This window comes from Pseudorasbora parva, chromosome 9 (assembly GCF_024679245.1).
Source record: "Pseudorasbora parva isolate DD20220531a chromosome 9, ASM2467924v1, whole genome shotgun sequence".
Lineage (NCBI taxonomy): Eukaryota > Metazoa > Chordata > Actinopteri > Cypriniformes > Gobionidae > Pseudorasbora > Pseudorasbora parva.
In genome coordinates, this window is record NC_090180.1 from 31,763,270 (window position 1) to 31,783,595 (window position 20,326).

Sequence of the window (20,326 nt, forward strand, 5' to 3'; positions counted from 1 at the left end):
TAGAAAGAACAATGAACATTGTCAAAGTTGCAATAATAATAATAATAATAATACATTCAATTTATAACAGTTTTCTAAAACCCAAAGCGCTACAAACTATAGCAAACAAAACAAATAAAATGCAAAAGTAAAAAAATTATACAATGCCAGAAAAATTGTTCAAAATATAATAATCATTGCAATACAACTAATCAACACAATAGAATAATAATCATAACAGTCTACGTAGGAGCATTTCTAACAGTAAGAGGAAGTGCATTCCATAAACTGGGTGCAGCGACAGAGAAAACTCTCTCCCCCATAAATTTTAATCTACAAGGAGGCTGCTGAAGAGCAAGACAAACAGTCGAACAAAGGAAATGAGATGTGTACGGGGTGAACAAGTCACAGATATGAGAAGGGGGTCTTCCATGCATAGCTTTGTATGTTAGTGTGAGAGTTTTAAAAACAGTACGTGACTGAACAAGAAGCCAGTGCAAACTACATAGCATGTCTGTGATGTGCTAACATGATGTGAAGTGAAGCAACCCATACTTGGAATGTGTCCTTTGCATTGAAACCACTAAAGTTAATGTACAAACATTAGGAGCAGTGAGTAGTGAACACACACACTAAAGCCATGGACACACACCCAGAGCAGTGGGTGTCCAGGGAGCAATTAGGTTTCCTGAGGGTATTAAGAATCTAACCCATAACCTTCAGGTTACAAGTCCAACTCTTTAACCATTAAGCCAACTTCCCCACCCTCCATACAAATAGCTGCTCTATCTGCGCTCTGCCCACGAGGCTATCAGCGCCATGGAATACATGTAAAATGTGAATTATTGAAATGAAATGTAATCACAGATGATGAGATGAGATGTGTGCCATGATTCATTGGTGAACGATTCATTAGTGCGCAACGATTTGAACGGTGTGTTGGTTCTTGTGCACCAGCATTGTCATGTCCTTTTCTATTTTCCTTGAATCCATGGATCATTTCACACTCTCATTCATATCAAAGGTCAAAGACAGTATAAAATCTCTGTTCATATGCACTCACTTCTGTTTTTGGTGCAAATACCACGTGACTCATTTCTTTGGAGCCCGCAGGAAAATATGCCATGACCGCATTGACTGGCTGATAGCACCACAAGGACACATAGAGTGGTCAGAGGTGTGGCATACTGGCCTGTGCACATGCTTAGGATGTGTAAGAGCTGTTACCTCATAGTAGGATTATCATCATTCACTAAAACCAAAATCATAAAAATATCACAAAACCTACACACTTTGTATTGTATTGCTTTAAACTAGTGTATATTTAGTGTATATTTACACCAAGTGCAAATAGCGTGCCTTGTTGGCAAGTGCCTATTCGCACAAGCTCTGCCTAACAATTCCTGATAGGCCCAAAAAAGATTAAAAAAGACATACCTGTTTCAACATCTTTAGTGGCGTAGTCAGTTGAGCGTAAGGCTTGTGGAAGACCCAGTCAAACCAGGTTCGAATCCACCTTTTTCCAAGCTCGCTCTTCTCCCTTTTCCCCTCACATACTACATTGGAAAGCCACTTACTTTCAATAAAAATTAAGCATTAATTTTGCATTAAGCAAAATTAAACATTTTCTAAAAATGGAAATAAAATGCATAATGAAAAGTTTAATAATAAAAGCATTTATTGGGTGGGGTTAGAGGTAGGTGTAGCAGGGTTCCCGCAGGGTGTCTGAAAAAACTAAATTTTAGGCCTTAAAAAGTCTTAAATTTGTGGAAGTATTCTGTTCTAGGTCTTAAATCATTTTAAACAGGTTTAAATGGTCCCACATCCATGTAACACTCCTCTGATGCTCACTGAAATGCTCCCGCAGTGCTTTAGAATGTTTTTTTGTTTTTGTTTTTTTATTCAATGCTTTTGTAGTTCTTTCTTTCGCTATAGTCCAAATATAATTAGCTTTTTTATGACTACAAAAGAGACCAACTTGCAACTTATATTGCAACCAATCAGCTTTCGTGTAATTGGCGCACATTTCTTTCGGATTGTAGGCCACAGACACATAAAACGGAATTTATTCTTCATCTAATAGTCCTTCAGTTTTCCGCATTTATGCAGTTACTATATACAATGAAAAATCAGCAATTAATTTTTTGAGATCTGCATTATTCACAATTTTACCACAAAATAATGGCAAGATACCAAAATAAACTATATTTATGCATTTTGTTTGTTCTATTGTCATGTGTGATTATCTAACATAACACATAATACAGTAAATGTGGTATCCTGGAAATTTCTGGAAATTACCACAACAAATTCAGTCATTTTGATCTCAAAAATCAAACAAAAAATAATGCGAAATCATTAGGGCTGTAACGATATGCAATATGAAATCAAAATCGCAATACGCAGGTCCACGAACCTGTATCGCGATGTGAGAAGGCAGAATCGCGACACACCCCTTCCAACTGCCAGAATTATCCTTCCTGTCCAGGTCCAACTTTTAAGTCAGCAGTTTGGCAACATTTCAGCTACCCGGTGGAGAACAAGGATGGCAATCGTGTAGTTGACAAGACCCACACAATTTGCCGTAAGTGTTTCAAGAAGCTTCCCCAACCGGCTGGCAACGTGGTGTGAGCGTGGCGTTTCTGTTGCGTGTCATCCACGGGGCGGCTGCGTGGCGTTTTCTCTTTCTTTGCACACCAGAAGCGTGTCTGACGCGGCGCTTCTGTTGGTATTGATGTACAGGAGGCCCTATACTTCATGTTAAATATATATTGCCTATTGGTACCGCAAAGAAAACGTCAGCAGTAGCCTATTGACCATACAGATATATGGTATTGACGGCAAAATAGGCTACAGAATACTGTACAGAATAAAAATGTTTTGTCCCCCCCATATCGAGGTTTGTATCGTACCGTGGGTCAAAAATCGTGATACGAACCGAATCGTGGGTTTGGTGTATCGTTACAGCCCTAGAAATCATGGTGGGATTGGGCTATGGGGAGATGCAAGTTAATCAATACAAGTTTATTGATTTGTTCAATGTGAATGAATTTATTTACTTTGCAAGTAATTTTGTGACTTAATTTCCTTTATAGGTCTTACATTTAATTCGTAATGGACTTAAAAAGGTCTAAAAAAGTCTTATACTGAGGTGCAAATAGTTAGCCTGACAAGCCAGACCCACATCAAGATGTTTGGTCTGGAAACTCCCTCAGCATGCGATAGGATAGCGCTACAACCAACCAGAGCAGCAAAGGTGAAGCGGAGCTAGTTAACAGATTAAACTTTCGCCGTTTCCGGTCGGCAAAACTCTGAACACATCTTCCCTTTGTTCTTTTCTCAGAGAAAAGCGTAACTCCAAGTCGCAGTCAAAGCTGATTTGAAAGACAGCCGTTTGCCAGCTTCTGTGTTTACGAAGCATGCAAGCGCAACTCGACCGTCATTATGTTAAGCTCCGCCCACCGACTCTATACACGATGTGATTGGCCTGACCAGAGTTTGGCTTTTACAGCTCAATTGCTAGGCGACACTCGCGGCAGATTAGATTTGCTGCCGCTAGGGTGCGTCTAGATTTCTAGGCTAGCAAATAATATGTATCTGTCAAAATAAAGTATAAATTGAATGTAATTACTATTTACACATATTGTAAATAACTGCTACTTTTACATGGTGTATTGGTGATTACATGGTGATCACTATTTTCACTTAGTATGCCATTTTACTTGGTAAATAGAATCTAGTTGCTATTTACACTTAGTGTAAAGGAGCATAAATAGCCGCTGCCTTAATTAGTTGCCAGGGCAACATTTCACTTTTTTTTTTTTTTTTTTATATTAACACAAGTAAAATACAAATAAATACACCAATATATACACAAAGAAAAACTAAGACTAACACTTTTGAATACTTTTATTTGTATTTAAGATGTGCTATAGCTACCCTTCTCTGCATTTCATTTTTCAGGCACGTCTGTAGTGAAAGTCACAGCAACCGACGCAGATGAAGGAGAAAATGCAGTCATTTACTACAACATTGTTGAAGATATTCACTCGAAAATGTTCTACATTAATTCAATGACTGGTGAGATAAGCGTCAGGCAGAACACGCTGGACAGAGAGGTATACAGTCACTAACATGAGTTTAAAAAATTGTAATTCATTTAGCTTGAACCTCTTTGCATAAAGACTCATTTAAAACAGATTGTTTTAGTTCATTTCAGCCTTAGGTGTTTATGTAATTAAAAATGTCAAATTCACTGACATCCAGAACATTGATTTCTTCTACTCTTCTAGACCGTTTAACCACAGACTTTAACTAAAGGTTTTGGAATGAAGTTTTCTGAATACAAGTTAAATAAAACTTTTGAAATTAATCCTAATTGTAGTGCGGATATTTATCTTCCAAATGAGACTGAAGTTTATGCTTTTCTCATCACAGAAACTAGACACATACAAGTTGATCATTAAAGGAACCGATAAGAAGGGAGATGCAACTGGAAATACAGGGACAGGGACAGCTGTCATCACAATTCTTGACGTCAACGACAACATTCCTACTTTGGCGAATAACATTGTAAGATTTCTTTTTGAAGTATCACTGCATCTCAGGACCCACTCAAGAGCAACATATACCGCAACATAGACTTAAAATCTTAAGTTCATGATGTGATGTTGAGGATAATTTTATACAAAGGAGAGCTTGTAAAAACACATGTATTATATTTTATATTACATATTTATATCACATCCCACAAGAATTTAAAGGACAGGGCATGTAATTGATATAAAAAATGTTGTTCATTAAAGGGATTGTTTACCCTTAAATGAAAATTAAGTCTTCATTTACTTGCCCTGCTGTTGTATGCCACTCTTTCTTTTTTGGGCCACAAAAAGGAAAATTTGTAAAAAAAATGTCCCGCTCGTACTCGTCCTTAAAATGACAGTAAATAGCGACCAGTATCTCTTTTTTTAAAAAGACACAAAAGCATCACATTATGATCCCAGCGTGTCTTATATTCCATCATGTGATAAGGGGGTATAGGTTTGGTGAAAAACATTTAACGAAAATCATTGATAATCCTTAAGCGTTGGTCTTCTATGCATGGCACATGTTCATGAGACTCTTTTAGCACCACACTTCACTCTGACTTACCCAGAAAAAGCACAGAATTTGTGGGAAATCGTGAAAAACAACATCTAGAAATCCTAAAAAAGTATTTGTGTACTTTTCAAGGTCAGGATTTTCATTGAATAATGCATTGATTTTCACTTGGTTTTTCACTAAATCAGCCCAATCTAGGATCCTTTTAATATTTTTTTTTTAAAACAGCTTTATGCTGGTAGCTTTTAACCGGTATTAAATGAAAGCATGCAACCGGTATTAAATGAAAGCGTGCAAGGGGGGCTTGTTTTCTTCTTTTTTTCCTGCTATTGTGGTCCAAAAAAAAGAAAGAAAAAAAAGAATGGCGTACTGCATTAGAACAACACTAGGGTGAGTAAACGATGACTTAATTTTTCGTTTTAGTGTGAACTAACCCTAATTATTAATATATATGCAATCATTTTGTTTGGTTTATAGTATGAGTGCAGGGTTGAGGAAAACACCAAAAACGTGGAAGTGACGAGAATTCAAGCAATTGATGCTGATCTCATCTATACTGAAAACTGGGTGGCTGTCTTCACAATCGTGTCAGGAAACGAGGCCAATTATTTCTCCATAACCACAGACGAGAAGACCAATGAAGGCATCGTGATTCTCAATAAGGTAAACTGATAGCAGTATTTTTTTTTCTGTTTTGCCATTACAAACAGTGTATTGATTTCTCTTCCACAAAACCCGAGAGTCAAAAATGGCCATTTAGTTTTTTTTGTTGTTGTATGATTACTTTTGATGTAAAAATCTTACCAGCATTATAAGCGGATCTCATGGAACAGGAATATATTTTCAGCAGGAAGTGTCCTACAATCTTGCATCCCCCATTTCCTGCTTTTCACCCTTTGTTTACTTTTAAAGGAACTGGACTTTGAAGAGCTGAAGGAAATCCATCTGCATGTGTTGGTCTCTAACAAGGCACCGTATCACTCGTCAGTAGTCATAACAGAGAGCAAGACGTATACCATCCGAGTCAATGTGATCAACCAGCCCGAGGGTCCCCGCTTCATACCAGCTGTCAAAGTCATCACCATATCTGAAGAAGACACCTCTATTAGTTTAAGTAAAGTCTTAACCAATTACGCAGCAGTAGACAGCGACACACTATTAATAGCTAATAATGTCAGGTGAGACTACAAACATTTTGTGAAAATGTCCAACATACTCAAGAATGTGGTTTTGTTCAGATGTTGTAATAAAATTACTAATTTCATTTATTTTAGATATGCAAAAGGACAAGATGTTGACAATTGGCTAACTATAGATCAGATGACTGGTGATATAAGACTCAATAAATTTCCAGATTATGAGTCCAAGTTTCTAGTCAATCACACATATTACTCCCACATTATCTGCATCACCAGTGGTAAGTAAAAACACAGCAGTCAAAGGTTATTATTAAAATCATTTACATAAATAAAATAAAAAAAGTTAGTTTTATGTGTTGCAAATTATGGTAGGAATATTTAATTTCTGTTACAGACACTCCAGCAAAAACTGCTACAGGTACCATTGCCATTCAAGTTAAGGACTTTAACGACCACTGTCCTGTGCTGATCCATCAGTCTCAAAGAATGTGCTATGAAGATCATGTGGTTTATGTCACGGCTGAGGACAAAGATCATTTCCCCAATGGAGCACCTTTTGGTTTCAAAGTGGACAGCACAAAAACGAAGGAGTCATGGCGTGTCGAGCATCTCAACGGTAATATGACTGAAACTTATTGTCTTGTCTTGTTGTGGACATTATAAGATTTTTATATACTTTATTAACCATGCTTTCCGAGATGAATCACAGCCACTGTAATCATGATCGTTTTTTAACAACAAGAAGATGGTGATTGTAGCTGTCAGAATCAAACACCACATAAGTGTTCCATATGATTAATGTGCATTAATTATACTGTCTATCCATTTGATTGCTTTATTGATTGATTGATTGATTGATTGATTGATTGATTGATTGATTAGAAAACAGGTTGTAATTTAATCTTACATCAAAATCCATATCAGCGTCCATATTTATCATCCGTTCACTCTGAATAAGCAGTGTCTCTAGAAATCATGTTTCCATCCACTAATTTTTATGCATTTTGGGATGTCAAAACATATCAGGACATCAATTCTTACTTGTCTCATTCCCAATCCAAATATCTAAAAAACTCAAGATGCTTAATTAGAAGTAAAAATAGAAGTAAAATAATGGCACCATCTGGTAAAAAATTGTCAAAATTATAAATTTGGAAACATTGTTTACAGAATGAAAGCCTACTACCAAAAGATTCCATCGTTTTATAGTTAAATTTGTCTGGCTATCACCAGACCCAGCTCAATTTTAGATTTAACATTGGTCTGGGGAGTCCGCTCTGTATTTTCTGCTGCACAAGAGGCGAGATCAACGAGCATTATTTGAATGACTCTGTTGATGACTCTGACTCAAGCATTATTTGAATGACTCAAAATGACTCTGTACCCAATTGGATAGTCCTTCAACCAATCAAGTTCCAGTCTGTGATTGGTTCACGCAAAATTGTAACAGAAGCAGAATGGCATTGGAATTAAAAATTGGCATTTTTGATGGGTTCCAATGGGGACATTTTCAGAGTTAAATAACCTGAGTTATAGAGAGTTGAACTCCTTTGTGTACCTAGTGCAAAACATTTTTTTTTATAGGAAATGGGGGATGAAATATTAAAACTTGAATAAAAATAGACACCTGTGCCAACATGTATGTAGTTAGCAATAACACGGGCAAAATTATCACAAATAAAAGACAAATGTATATAAGGATGCCCAATTGTTAAAAATGCATGTGCTCGCTTGAATCCGATAAACTTTTTTTGTTGTTTGTGTTTCAACTGCATGCTCAGAGATGCAAGTAGTTTATTTTATACAAAAATGATTATATGCAGTGGCTTCTCCTACTTTTTCTTAGTGATATTTAGTGCCAGTTTATCAGGAAGTGGTGATTTTGTTCTCTTCGACTGGATTTTCAAATGTTTTATCGGAAGCTGTAGGATCCATAAAAAACTGCAGTATAGTGAAAAGAAGCTTAAAGCTAAAGTTAGAGATACAGAACTATAAGCCCTCTTCATGAGAATAATGCTATAGGTACAGATGAAGGAAGTGTTACGTAAGCATTGCATTTAGATTGTAAACCATCAATAAGTAACTGATTGTAACTCTGTGGGGAAATGAAGATTAAGTGGCTAGTTACTAATAATAACAACAAAAGAAAAACACGAGAAACACATGAAAACAGACCTGGGCATGCAGATGAACATGCATTTAAGGACAAGACCTGACAATGACCACTAGAAACAAGGATTAAAAGAAAAGTAAAGTACTAATGAGATGAAACAGGAACAGAGACTACAAACTAAAAGTTCACACAGCCAAAGCAAAGCACAATCAATATGTTACACTAGTGGATGAATAACTTGATGCAGCCTACACCAGCCTGGGGTTGTATACTTTACAAGCACAAGAATGCACTTTTCAGAAAAAGTTTCAAAAAATCTTCAACATTTTCTAAGCTTGATTTTGGACAGTGTTAAAAACCTGGAGAAGCTCTTGAAATGATCACTTTAAGCAACATCCCATCAGAATAGGGCCTGAGACTGTAAAATAAATGAAGCTATGCTATTAGATACAAGGGATTTGACGAGACACATCTCACGAGACGAGACATAAGATTGGGTTCACGAGACGAGATTTTAACATAGTATTTTTAAGAAATTCTCAATGATGAAATGCATGACTAGAAAAAATGTTTTGCAGATGCATTTAAAATGTTTTAAGTCATCATCTTGATATGAATGTAATTTCAGTTCTACCTTCTGAGTATGAATTTGCCATTAAATGTAGAACACAACAATACACAAGCACTGTCAAAGGTTTTGCACAAACTAACCTGACTGACTCTTTTTTTTTTTTGATTGTCTCTTCAGATCTTAGAACTGCACATATTTGATGAGCTTCTACAACTTTTGACCTCCTTACTGAACTCCTTTAATGCAAATTGTAAAGTGCAAACAATAACTGCAACCATCATCAAAGTACTCAATATTCTCAATATTCAAAGTGCAAATAGAGACCACATTTTTCTTCAAGCATGATACAGAGCTAAGAGATGGTTACAACTACACAGATAGCTTTCATCTTTACAGAGATATTTTTATGCCTCAGGGAGTCGCTTTCAAACAGCGGTAACGTAATAAAATCGCGCTTGATTGCAGGCTTGCGTTTACTTTGACTTTCAATTTTGCAATTGTGCATCCTCTGTGAATCCTCCGCTGCGCACTGTGTGCAACAGGGAATAGCTTGTATTGGATAAGCCAATGGAATTGAAGTGACTGTTATCCACCTGAATTAAATTCTTTTTATTTCTATAAAAAGCAAAACTAGAGTGTAATGTAAACATATCAGTGACATATTTCAACCTAACTTCACCCTCACACTCCGTCATGACAATATGACTTGAAACAGCTTTTCACCTCAACGAGAAATCTCGTACATTTCTCGTACACAAGATCTCGTCAGACCCCTATTAGTTACCTAAAGTAACTTATATTAGTATTGAATGTTTGCCTTAAAACAGCTCATCAATCATGTCTGAATCTTCATCATGTCTCATTGTTTAACATTATATTTTCAGAAACTACTGCAATTTTCAGATCTCAAACAACACTATGGCCCGGTGAGTACCATGTGCATGTGGATGTGCAGGACCAGCAGGGCAAGATCTGTGCTGCTCAGATGCTTCGGATAGACGTCTGCGCATGTGACACATCTAAAGTTTGCCTGCCAGAAAAAACGGTCACTAGATTTGGAGTATCTGGTGTTTTTCTAATGTTGCTGGGACTGCTGCTCCTTTTGTGTGAGTAGCAATTAATATTTAACCTCTCTTGCTGTATGAATGTGCTTTTTGTCAACATAGAAATGCTTGCACCATGATTTAAATGTAAAATGTGTTAAATGCATTTGTACTGCTTTCACGTGGACAGTTTTGTTTGAAATGGAGCACTGTTTGCATGAAAAATGTGTAATGTGAAAGCTGTCACGCGTACTTGGGAGCGAACCGCAATACAGAACCTGTAGAAGGTGGTCTGCGTTCAGTTGCACTGGAACTGTGGCGCTTTTCACATCTAATACCGTCGTTTTGGTCGATAGAATCACAAGTGGACAATACCAAATAAAAGTGTAAACTAGGGCTGTCAAATAAAAAAAAAACGTGCATTACATTTTTTGGTAGTGGCGCACAAGACATAATGATGACTTAACTGACGTGGTTTGTTTGTCCAGTGCAGCGCAGTGCGGCTGCGTTAAAGGGTTAGTTCGCCCAAAAATGGAATTTTCTTTCATTAATGACTCACCCCAATGTCGTTCCACACCCGTAAGACCTCTGTTCATCTTTGGAACACAGTTTAAGATATTTTAGATTTAGTCCGAGGGCTTTCTGTCCTTTGAATGTAAGTGTATGTCCACTTGCTGTCCACGTCCAGAAGGCAATGAAAACATCATCAAAGTAGTCCATATGTGACATCAGTTGGTTAGTTAGACTCTTTTGAAGCGTCGACAATACAATTTTGTCCAAAAATAACAAAAAATACAACTTTATTCAGCATTGTCTTCTCTTACGCGTTTGTTTTCAAACCTCAAATAAAGAATCAAACGGTCGCGAATCAGCAGATTGATTCGTGATTCATATCGCCAATGTCACCGAATCATGATTCATGACCGTTTGATTCTTTATTTGAGGAACACGGAAGAGAAGACAATGCTTCTCTATGTATTGTCGACACTTCAAAAGAGTGTAACTAACCAACTGATGTCACATATGGACTACTTTGAGGATGTTTTCATTACCTTCTAAACGTGGACAGCAAGTGGGCATACACTTACATTTAAAGGACAGAAAGGCCTCGGACTAAATCTTAAATATCTTAAACTGTGTTCCGAGGATGAACAGAGGTCTTACGGGTGTGGAACGACATTGGGGTCATTATTATTAATGAAAGAAATTTCATTTTTGGGTAAACTAACCCTTTATTAATTTGAAAAATGAGGCGGAAAAAAGTGAGGTCTCGGAGTCAGAGAGAAAATGGGCAACCTGTTCAATAATGTATACAGTCAGACACAGAGCAGTGCAGAAGAAGTCAATCAGTGCTTTGGAGCATGAGATGGATATAAACGAAAGAGAAGATACACTACCTGCAGATGAAAATCAGCTCAGTTGGTGGCAAAAATCATGCGGTATCTATTTATCCACATATTGCACAGCTGGCAAAGACATGACCATACCTCAGCAAAAAAGGCTTAGCACTTGCTGCAGGTCAAGTTGACTGTTTGGTGTTTTTGACGGACAATATGTAGTGAGCGGAAACAGATTGTTTCTGAATGTCGTGCTATTTTGTGTTTACATTACATTTATTAGAAACGTGTTTTCAAATGTTATTGATGCATTTAAAGTGCACTTTTGTAACCTAAATTTCCAACATGCTCATTAATGAAACCTATATATTATTTAATAACAATTGTTTGAAAAGTTGTTTATTTAATATAAAGTTGAAAAGTGAATGTCATTTCAATAAAAGATGCCATGCTTGATTTGGTTTACATTTGCTTATTGCGCTCGATTGCGCCCTCTTGTGGGCATAGGAGACAACACAGTACTTGTTCCCTCTAACATTAAAGCTACACTGTGTGATATTTTCCCCCATCTAGCGGTGAAAAGGTATATGACCAGCCAGTGAATATTAGTCTCTGTTCCTCTAAATTCCGATTTCGTTTGAACTCCTGTGGTCGATTTAGTCCAAGATTAACATGGCTTCCAGTTAGACCTTTTCCATGAGTGCCATTGAGTGTTAAAACACGAAAGGCGAAGCTTGAATTTACGGGTATGTCCCTCTTTGGCAAATGTACTTTCAAGATGGAGGGGCAACATGGCGACTGGCATTCAAACCCCTCACCCGTATGTATTTTTAATGGCATATTATAAACTTACGAGAATACTATTACAATTACTTGAAAGAAGTAAATATACATTAATGAGCACATATGTTTTTGAAAAAACTAAGTGTTTTTAGCTAAGAATACACTAAAAAAGTTGCACAGTGTAGCTTTAAGTAGTGCCTTTTTTATGTTCAAATATAATTCGAATTTTGCTGATATTTAAGAAATAATTTTGAATTTAGCTTTTCCACCATTTTGACAGCCCTATAGTGTAAACTGGGTCTAAAACATTTTGAGCTTGTCCACTTTCAACCATGTCCAGAGGTAGTTTTGTTTTTTACTTCCAGGGGTAGTTGAAAACACAGTTGACCGGTTTTCTTCCATAGTGTAAACATTCATGTGGTCAAATGTGTTCAAACAGCCACTAAAAGACCTACTGACATTATGGGAATCACGCTAGCCAGACAGGATTTAAACTTCGTCGGCTGGAGACCAGTTTGATTTGAAGACAAAAAACGTATCTAGCACAAATTGTTCCCATCATTCCTAATTTGTAACACGCAGAGGCAGTCGTGGCCTAATGGTTTAAGAGTCAGACTGGTAACCTAAAGTTTGTGGGTTTGAGTCTCTCAATACCAACAAGAAATGTCTGAGGTCCCTTTGAGCAAGGCACTGAACCCCCAATCACTCCCTGGGCACCACAGCAAAATGGCTTTCCACTGCTCTGTGTGTGTCTATGTTTGCAAAGGACAAATTCTGAGTATGGGTTACCATACCATACGCCCTCATATGTCACTTTCCCTTTTTCTCTCACTGCATCCGGCTAGTCTTGCAACTGTCAGAGCAGAAATGAAAGCTGCTGCTTTATGTATTTTTTTTTTTCTCTTTTCTCTGGTCATATTAATATGTCAATTGCGTTTTTTTTTATTAGATTGAAATATCTGAAAAACAACACATACCCGCCCACAGACACTCCCCTCGAAGACATCAGGACAGAAGTGGTTGAAAGTGGACATAAGAGACAGATTAAAACCTCAGGTGTAAACGGGAATGTGTCTCCCTCGTGTACTTGTGATCCGATCAAACAAAATGCATCTTAATAGCAGGTGTAAACAAGACCTGAAAGCAACTCAAACTTTGCTCCGCACATGTTAAGGAAGTAAAATAACCTGTAAAGTAATGATTTTACCAATGACGTCATTAGTTCAACAAAACACAATAACGGAATGACAGTGGTGATAATTTACCTGGGAAACGAGCCAGTGAACCTTAGGTGTAATCATGTGCGTAAGTGCAATCAGAGTGACAAATTAATGGCTGCAGGGGGTGCCGGTAACAACCACATTCGGTTTTGGCAAATGTGCACACTGTGTTAAAGCCCCCTTAAAGTAGTGTTACTGACAAAGGTTCTCACCTTGTTGCTGAAATTCATTTTACACTTGCTGAATGAACACTGATAACTGGGTTGTCTGTGTTTGCAGTGGTGCCTCTTCTGCTGCTGTTCTGTCTTTGTGGTGGTCCAGGGGCTGCAGGAGTTTTCAAGCCCATCCCTTTTGATACTAAAGAGCACCTTATAGCATACAACACTGAAGGACAAGGAGAGGACAAGGTATGTGACACTACAGTGCAAGGCAGAATTTTAGTGTTACACAAGCCCTAACAAGTTGTGGTACAACAGAGACAAATGATAAACCAGCCGTGACGATGAAAAGTAACGACCAACCCTACTTTTTTGGTTTCTGTTTCTCCTGTGTCAGTAGTGCTCCTCGTGTATATTAATTCTCAAACATAGAAACAGACTGTTTGTGGCAGAATTAGATAATATGATATATTTCATATATAGTTCATATATAATATGACATCACATCTGGTGGCCTTCAGTTCTTTCTCATTTATTTGTTAGGATGGCCCGTTGTGATCTTAGAGTCATCTTTGCAGAATGTTCTTTCCAAGATAGAGTAGCAGTGGTCCAGACTTTTCTGAAGAAATCTCATCATTACAGGATATCTTGCACTATGTTGCCAAAAGTATTAGGACACCCCTCCACATCAACAAGAACAGAAAAATTGTCAACTGCTACTACTACAACTCACATTAGGCACTAAGCAAGTGCTCATTTAAAACCCTGCATGTCACTCATATATGAATAATGTATCAGGCACTGTTAACAAAGGCATATAAAGTTATTGTGCTCTTCTCCACAGGAAATGGCTCTCTTACAGATAACAAAAGGGCATGATGACAACGCGCTCATTATTAAGGAAGGTGTAAGAGGGCCTCACAAGTGGAGTTATGGAAAAGGTGGTGTAGTGATAACAGAAGACTCAAATTGGTCCTCGTTCAACCAATATGACCAGCATGATAAAGGGCAATATCACCATGAGAGTCAGACTGATGGGAGGTACATATATGGAATGAGAAAAGAAGAATATGGCAGATTTGACACCTATGATGGGCTTGCACTGTCTGACGCTTACTTATACAACTACTATTCTCAAGTAAGTAGGACTTTTAAACAGTTTAAGAAATTCAATATCAATGCCGCATTGAGTTTAAAGGGGTCATGACTGAGAAATCAAACTTTCAAACTTTTAAGAGGTCTTTGTAACTTTAAAACACCAATAAATGTGTTGAAGTTTTTCAGTTAGGTCTATCTAATAGTAGCTTGGGTCTCACATTTGCAATGCAATGCAAATTATCTTGAAACCACTTTTACTCTAGACTTCATGAAAATTATATCATGACAAGCAATACAATTAAACTGTTGAGGGAAGCAACACCACTGAGAATGTATTAAAACAGGAGACTTCACAGATTAATATATAATAAAAATAATAAAGGATTGAAGTGTGAGCCCATGTTTTGTGTGAACTGTATTTTGACAATGTGTTTTTGGGTCATTGGTGTATTTCCATCATGACAATTCTTGGAGAGATTGATTTGGCAATGTTAATGTATTTGGTATTGGAGTAAAATATCTGCTACGCTGCTGCTGCTGAGCAAGTACCGAGACTTGCTACTGCCAATACATTCACAAATATTGCTGTGAGCATGTAAGACATGCTGCTGCTGCTGCTGCATGTGTAACATACGTAGGGCTGGGTATTGGGTATTGGGTTTAGGTACTAACCAAATTTCCTCAATACTATCAAGTACCGAAAAATTGCTTTTCGTTCAGTACCAAATTTCAATACCTAGTAGTTAATATTGCAAACATCAGTAAGCAAATAACCATGCAGCATGAGGAAAAACACTAGTTTACGCGGTTGCCCACAGATACTTGTGAGACTGTAATGTGTAAGCGTCTCAACACCCATAGATGGAAAACACCAAAAGTGTGGCTACATTTCACCAGGCTTGATACCAATAGCACACAATGCAATATTTTCGACAAGATGATTGTGGCAACAGGACACATCTGACAAAGCACTTGACAGATCTCAACAGCAAGAAGAACTGGAGTGCGTCACAAATGAACCAAAACTCAGCATATAGGATACTTGACAGACATGAGAAATATGCCTATAGAAACTTGAAAAAAACTTGAAAGCTTTTAAACAAACAAAATAGATTCAAAAACAAATACTCTCTGATCATGCAATCTAAATAAATATCTTTATCCCTATAGGTGCAGGTTCACAATACTGCAGCGATGACGAAAAAAGATTGTTAAATGATTAAGATATATAGAAATAAATTGCATTGGTGCTTTTTTATAGTCTTTTTTTTATTGAGTTTCATGACAGAACTTGATATATGAAAGTAATTAAATGCAACCTTTTTTCTCTTATTACAGAAAACAGGTCATGTGGCTATGAAACAGGTTATGGAAGACTGTCCGAAGGTCTATGCCTACGAGGGTCGGGAATCTTGCATGGGCTCATTGGAGGACATCTGCAGTCACATGCATGAAGACGATGACCTTGGTTTTCTCAACAACCTTGACATAAGGTTCAAGACATTGGCTGAGATCTGTAGTGGTTCTACAATTGAGGCTGGAATTAGCACGACCACCCATGTGACCTCCAAACCGGCCCTGTCCACCACACACAAAGATGTCAACGTTCAAGGGACAACAAGTCTTCTACACTCTCAGAAGAAAGGAAGCTCTTCCACCACCATTCATTCTGCAGGATCACAGCAGGCAAGCAGCATGTCCTCTACAGGAGTGTATGTTCATGAGAAGGTGATGGTTCCTAATCCAACAATGTTAGTCCAGCAGCCTTCGGTGTACTACACCCCTGCCACCTCTGTTTATGTGGTGGAACCCCATCCTACTATGTTGGTAACGTCCGGCCCAGGCCTAGGCATTCAGGAGAACCTGTTAGTAGAGGATCAGAGGGGCTCTGATGCTGCCCTGCGTGAAATGCAGCACTACCAGAGTGTAGTCCTCGTTGAGAAGCACCCGACTAAAGCATCTGTCCAGGCTCAAGGGAGTGTCTCTGGAGGGCTTCAGATTGTTAACACTGAAGTAATGCAGTCCACAGAGTCTCATGAGGTTAGACGGGCAATCCATCCCGTCAGAATGACCAGAGAGAGGGAAGTTTGTGCTTCGTTGGATATGAGGGTTCCACAAAGTCTGTAAGGAGTCTCATGAAGAGACAATCTAAAATATATTGGATTGATTATTCCATACCATTATAAGTCCAATAATTTCTTCCTGCCCGCTCAAAATTAGAAGTCTTCCAGCTAGCGCAATTAACTCTTTCCCTACCATTTGTGGAAATTCCATGTTTTCACTGTTATACAGTAGGGGGCGCTATTTAGGGCTGCACGATTAATCTGAAAAACATCACAATCCCGATTCAAACATGAATACGATCTCATTTCTTAATGTTGGTGATTCACTTACGTGTATTTCCCTCAGATCATGCTGCGTTCATGCGTTATTGGTCACACCAGAGCTTGTCACACTCACACAATAACCAATCAATCATAAATCTCCACTTCTATCCTCTCCCTCATTGGCCACGTTCCGCTGTTACTGACGTGTAACAAGGCGGCAGACCTAAACGGAGTCAGATAGCAGCAAGAGGTAAAAATGAGCCCCAGTGTGGAAAATCCGGGTGGCGACGGTGAGAGTGAGGATGTATCAACAACATTAGTACAGAAAAAAGGAGCACATTCCACCGTGTGGAGCTTTTTCGGGTTTAAATCTGAAGACGATGCGCAGAGGTATAATTTACAAACACTGCTTTTGCATCGTCCCAGCACCGCAAGGTAACACCACTAATCTCTACAATCACCTCAAACGTCACCACAAAATACAGTACGAGTTAGCCGTCTTTAATCATCAGTTTGACATGTTCACCAGCAGCCGATTAATGACCACTGCAATCACATTTTGCCTCATAGAAAATTCTGGCAGTGTCAGAGGATTTGGCGCACAGTCCTGCAGTGTGACTTCTCCTATGATGACAGTCAAATATCTAGTTTTTTCAAGACAAACTATGACCAAAACAAAAGCTAGCGATTTCTTTGTAGCCACCATTTCAGTCCTGCGTGTACCCTAATGCTGCTCACTGTCACCGAACGTGTAATTCATTGATATAAAACTCTGGACGAGTTTTCTTGCGTGATCCATCTTTAGCGCGCCTTGACTATCGTACATTCTGACATTAATGACAAGTGAGATCTTAGTGTGACATGGCTATCATGTTCGTACAGTCTGACAAGGAACATTCCCAAAGGATTTTGAAAAATCACACAGCAAAGGGCAATGAGGCAGCAGCACCATCTGATGCTTCTTCTCAAGAGAATGTTGACATTGAGCTAGGCTCATATCTGCTCACAAGAAACATTGGGTGCGTTTACATGCACACCAGTAAGCTGATAACTCAAAAAAATCAGCTTATTGAATTATTCAGTTTTCCCCGTTTACATGCAAACCAGTAAACTGACAATGCAAGTAAACCGCGTTTACATGACTATTAATAAACTGGGTTATTTCCTTGTAGTGACGTCAAAATTTTTCAAATGTTACGTCAGTTCCGATGTTAAATAAAACGTGCACTGTGTCAGCGGGAGATTTACGGCTCATATTATCCCTCATGCAGATACAGCGTTCTGACCGAACCTCTTCTACTTCTGCTGCTTGAACACATCTTTACAATTTTCTGGGTCTTAAAAGAGTCTGCGTTTGTGATATATGTCCTTATTTCATGCAAAACACTAGCTCGCTCTGTCTGGATGCATTTAAATCTGCTCGAAGTTTGCGTTTTTTGTCACCCATAACACATGCGCACTTGAGTAAGCCAAATGAAAACTGCGTTTAATGCGTTTACATGCAGCGCGAAATCAGGGTAAGAGGCAAAAAACTACCTGTCCCGACCGGTTTATGCTTACGCCGTTTATGACCATACTCCGATAAAAGAAAACGGGTTACCGTGTTTACATGACCATGTTCATTGTCGGCTCATTAGGCATTATCAGCTTAAATGTGCATGTAAACGCACCCACTGACAGCGAAGATGACCCCATAGTCTGGTGGAAAAAACACAAGGGACAATATCCAATACTGTCTGTGCTGGCAAGGAAATACCTCTGTATCACTGCTAAAAGTTCCCCATCAGAAAGGGTTTTTAGCACAGGGGGAACATTATAACATGCCAGCGTTCCTCCCTGACACCTCAAAATGTTGATAGGTTAGTGTTCTTGGCCAAGAACCTTTAAGGTTATGTGCCAATTGGAGCAAAAAGCAAAGGTTCTATTTAGTTGTTTTAATTTATTATTTGTATATTTTAATGTTCTCTTATGTTCAACAACATAAAGCTTTAAAATTATTATTACTTTTTTGTTACTCCTGCGCTTTATTATTCTGAATGTCGTGTTTTTTTTTTTTTGTTTTTTTTTACTTGAGTGCAATACATTTCGGTTGAAAAAAAATGAGAATCGTGTCAGAGAATCGTGATCTCAATCCCCATGGAGAAAAATCGTGACTCACGTTTTAGCAAGAATCGTGCAGCCCTAGCGCTATTACTCATCTTCTGAAAGAGTACCGAATCTCTGGATCAAAAGATGAGTGAGCGAATGATGCCTGATTTTTACCTGCACAAGCAGATACACAAGTCACTTACTGTACTAGAACATTTATACTCTCTCCCACCGTGGTCAAATGATTTTCCAATTTTCAACAGACTTTCTGAGACCATTACACAACTCTTCATAACCATAAATAAACGCGTATTAGCAGTTAAACAAAAAAATGTTTTGTGCATTTTCATCTCTTCACTATGTTTGTGCTTTTCTGTTGTACACTTTTTATATTGCAGTGCTAATATACATTATTATGAAGTTTGTTGCTTATGTTTTTGTTTATTTGTAAGTTAATTTGGAAGCATCTGTTATATGAATGAATGTAAATACCTGATTGTCTTCCACCACCAAAGGCTGTAATGATCATCCTTTGATGAACACAAATGACATTGGGATGTTTGTGAGGATTTTGTTTATGATTCTAACTAATCAGAATTTGTAAATGGATAAAAATCCAGATTGGCTTTATTTCTTTTTTAATCTAGAAAAATAATCATCATTGTTTATGTTTTTGTTTTTGTAGAATTGTATTTACTTGATTTGATCCTTTCCTCGATTGGTGCAAATTTAGCAACATCTCCTAGCAACACCTCCTAGTGCCTTAATGAACTACAGCTGTTGACGATTGATGTTCTACTAATGTATACTTCAGTTCACAAAACTCCATTTGTTTAAACACCTTTATCAATGGCATGCATAAATAGAAATTAAAGTAATTTGTCCAGAATGAGAATAAACAGCACAACTTAATATTTAACTTTAAATGATTGTAAAGTGATAGACACTGTAAAATTATGATTTGCACTGCTGGTTTTTCCACCCAAGCATTAATGTAGTACATTTTTCTTTGCAGGATGTAAAGCTGTAGGTATATTTATATGTATAAAAAAGCGTCCGTTGCAAGGTCCGTCTCATTAGGTAAAGAAAAGGGAAAGATTACTAATCAGTATGATATTTGTATGCTTTTATGTGAATAAAAAAGTGTATTGCTTACTGTGGATGCACTTGTGTGTTCTTAAGTGTTTTCATTTGAAAAAATCTTTAAGGAACATTTTCTGTTTATTATATCAGTGAATAAAACCGATTATCTCTTCATCACGGCACCTGTTAGTGGATGGGATATATTAGGCAGCGAGTGAACATGTCCTCAAAGTTGATTTGTTAGAAGCAGGGAAAATGTGCAAGCGTAAGGATTTAAGCGAGTTTAC

General features: G+C 37.8%; 1 protein-coding gene across 2 annotated transcripts in view; it reads left to right on the top strand.

Moving 5' to 3' along the window:
- Window positions 1-19,685, top strand: part of dsg2l (desmoglein 2 like) — a 40,592-nt gene extending 20,907 nt beyond the window's left edge. For both annotated transcript variants that reach the window (XM_067452236.1, XM_067452235.1), the window contains exons 5-14: window positions 3,943-4,097; window positions 4,417-4,551; window positions 5,557-5,742; window positions 5,992-6,257; window positions 6,354-6,496; window positions 6,613-6,834; window positions 9,787-10,008; window positions 13,565-13,692; window positions 14,288-14,581; window positions 15,880-19,685. In XM_067452236.1, the coding sequence (XP_067308337.1) occupies window positions 3,943-4,097; window positions 4,417-4,551; window positions 5,557-5,742; window positions 5,992-6,257; window positions 6,354-6,496; window positions 6,613-6,834; window positions 9,787-10,008; window positions 13,565-13,692; window positions 14,288-14,581; window positions 15,880-16,668 (2,540 nt within the window). In that variant the 3' untranslated portion in view covers window positions 16,669-19,685. The remainder of the gene's footprint in view (window positions 1-3,942; window positions 4,098-4,416; window positions 4,552-5,556; window positions 5,743-5,991; window positions 6,258-6,353; window positions 6,497-6,612; window positions 6,835-9,786; window positions 10,009-13,564; window positions 13,693-14,287; window positions 14,582-15,879) is intronic.
- The last annotated feature ends 641 nt before the right edge of the window (window positions 19,686-20,326 follow it).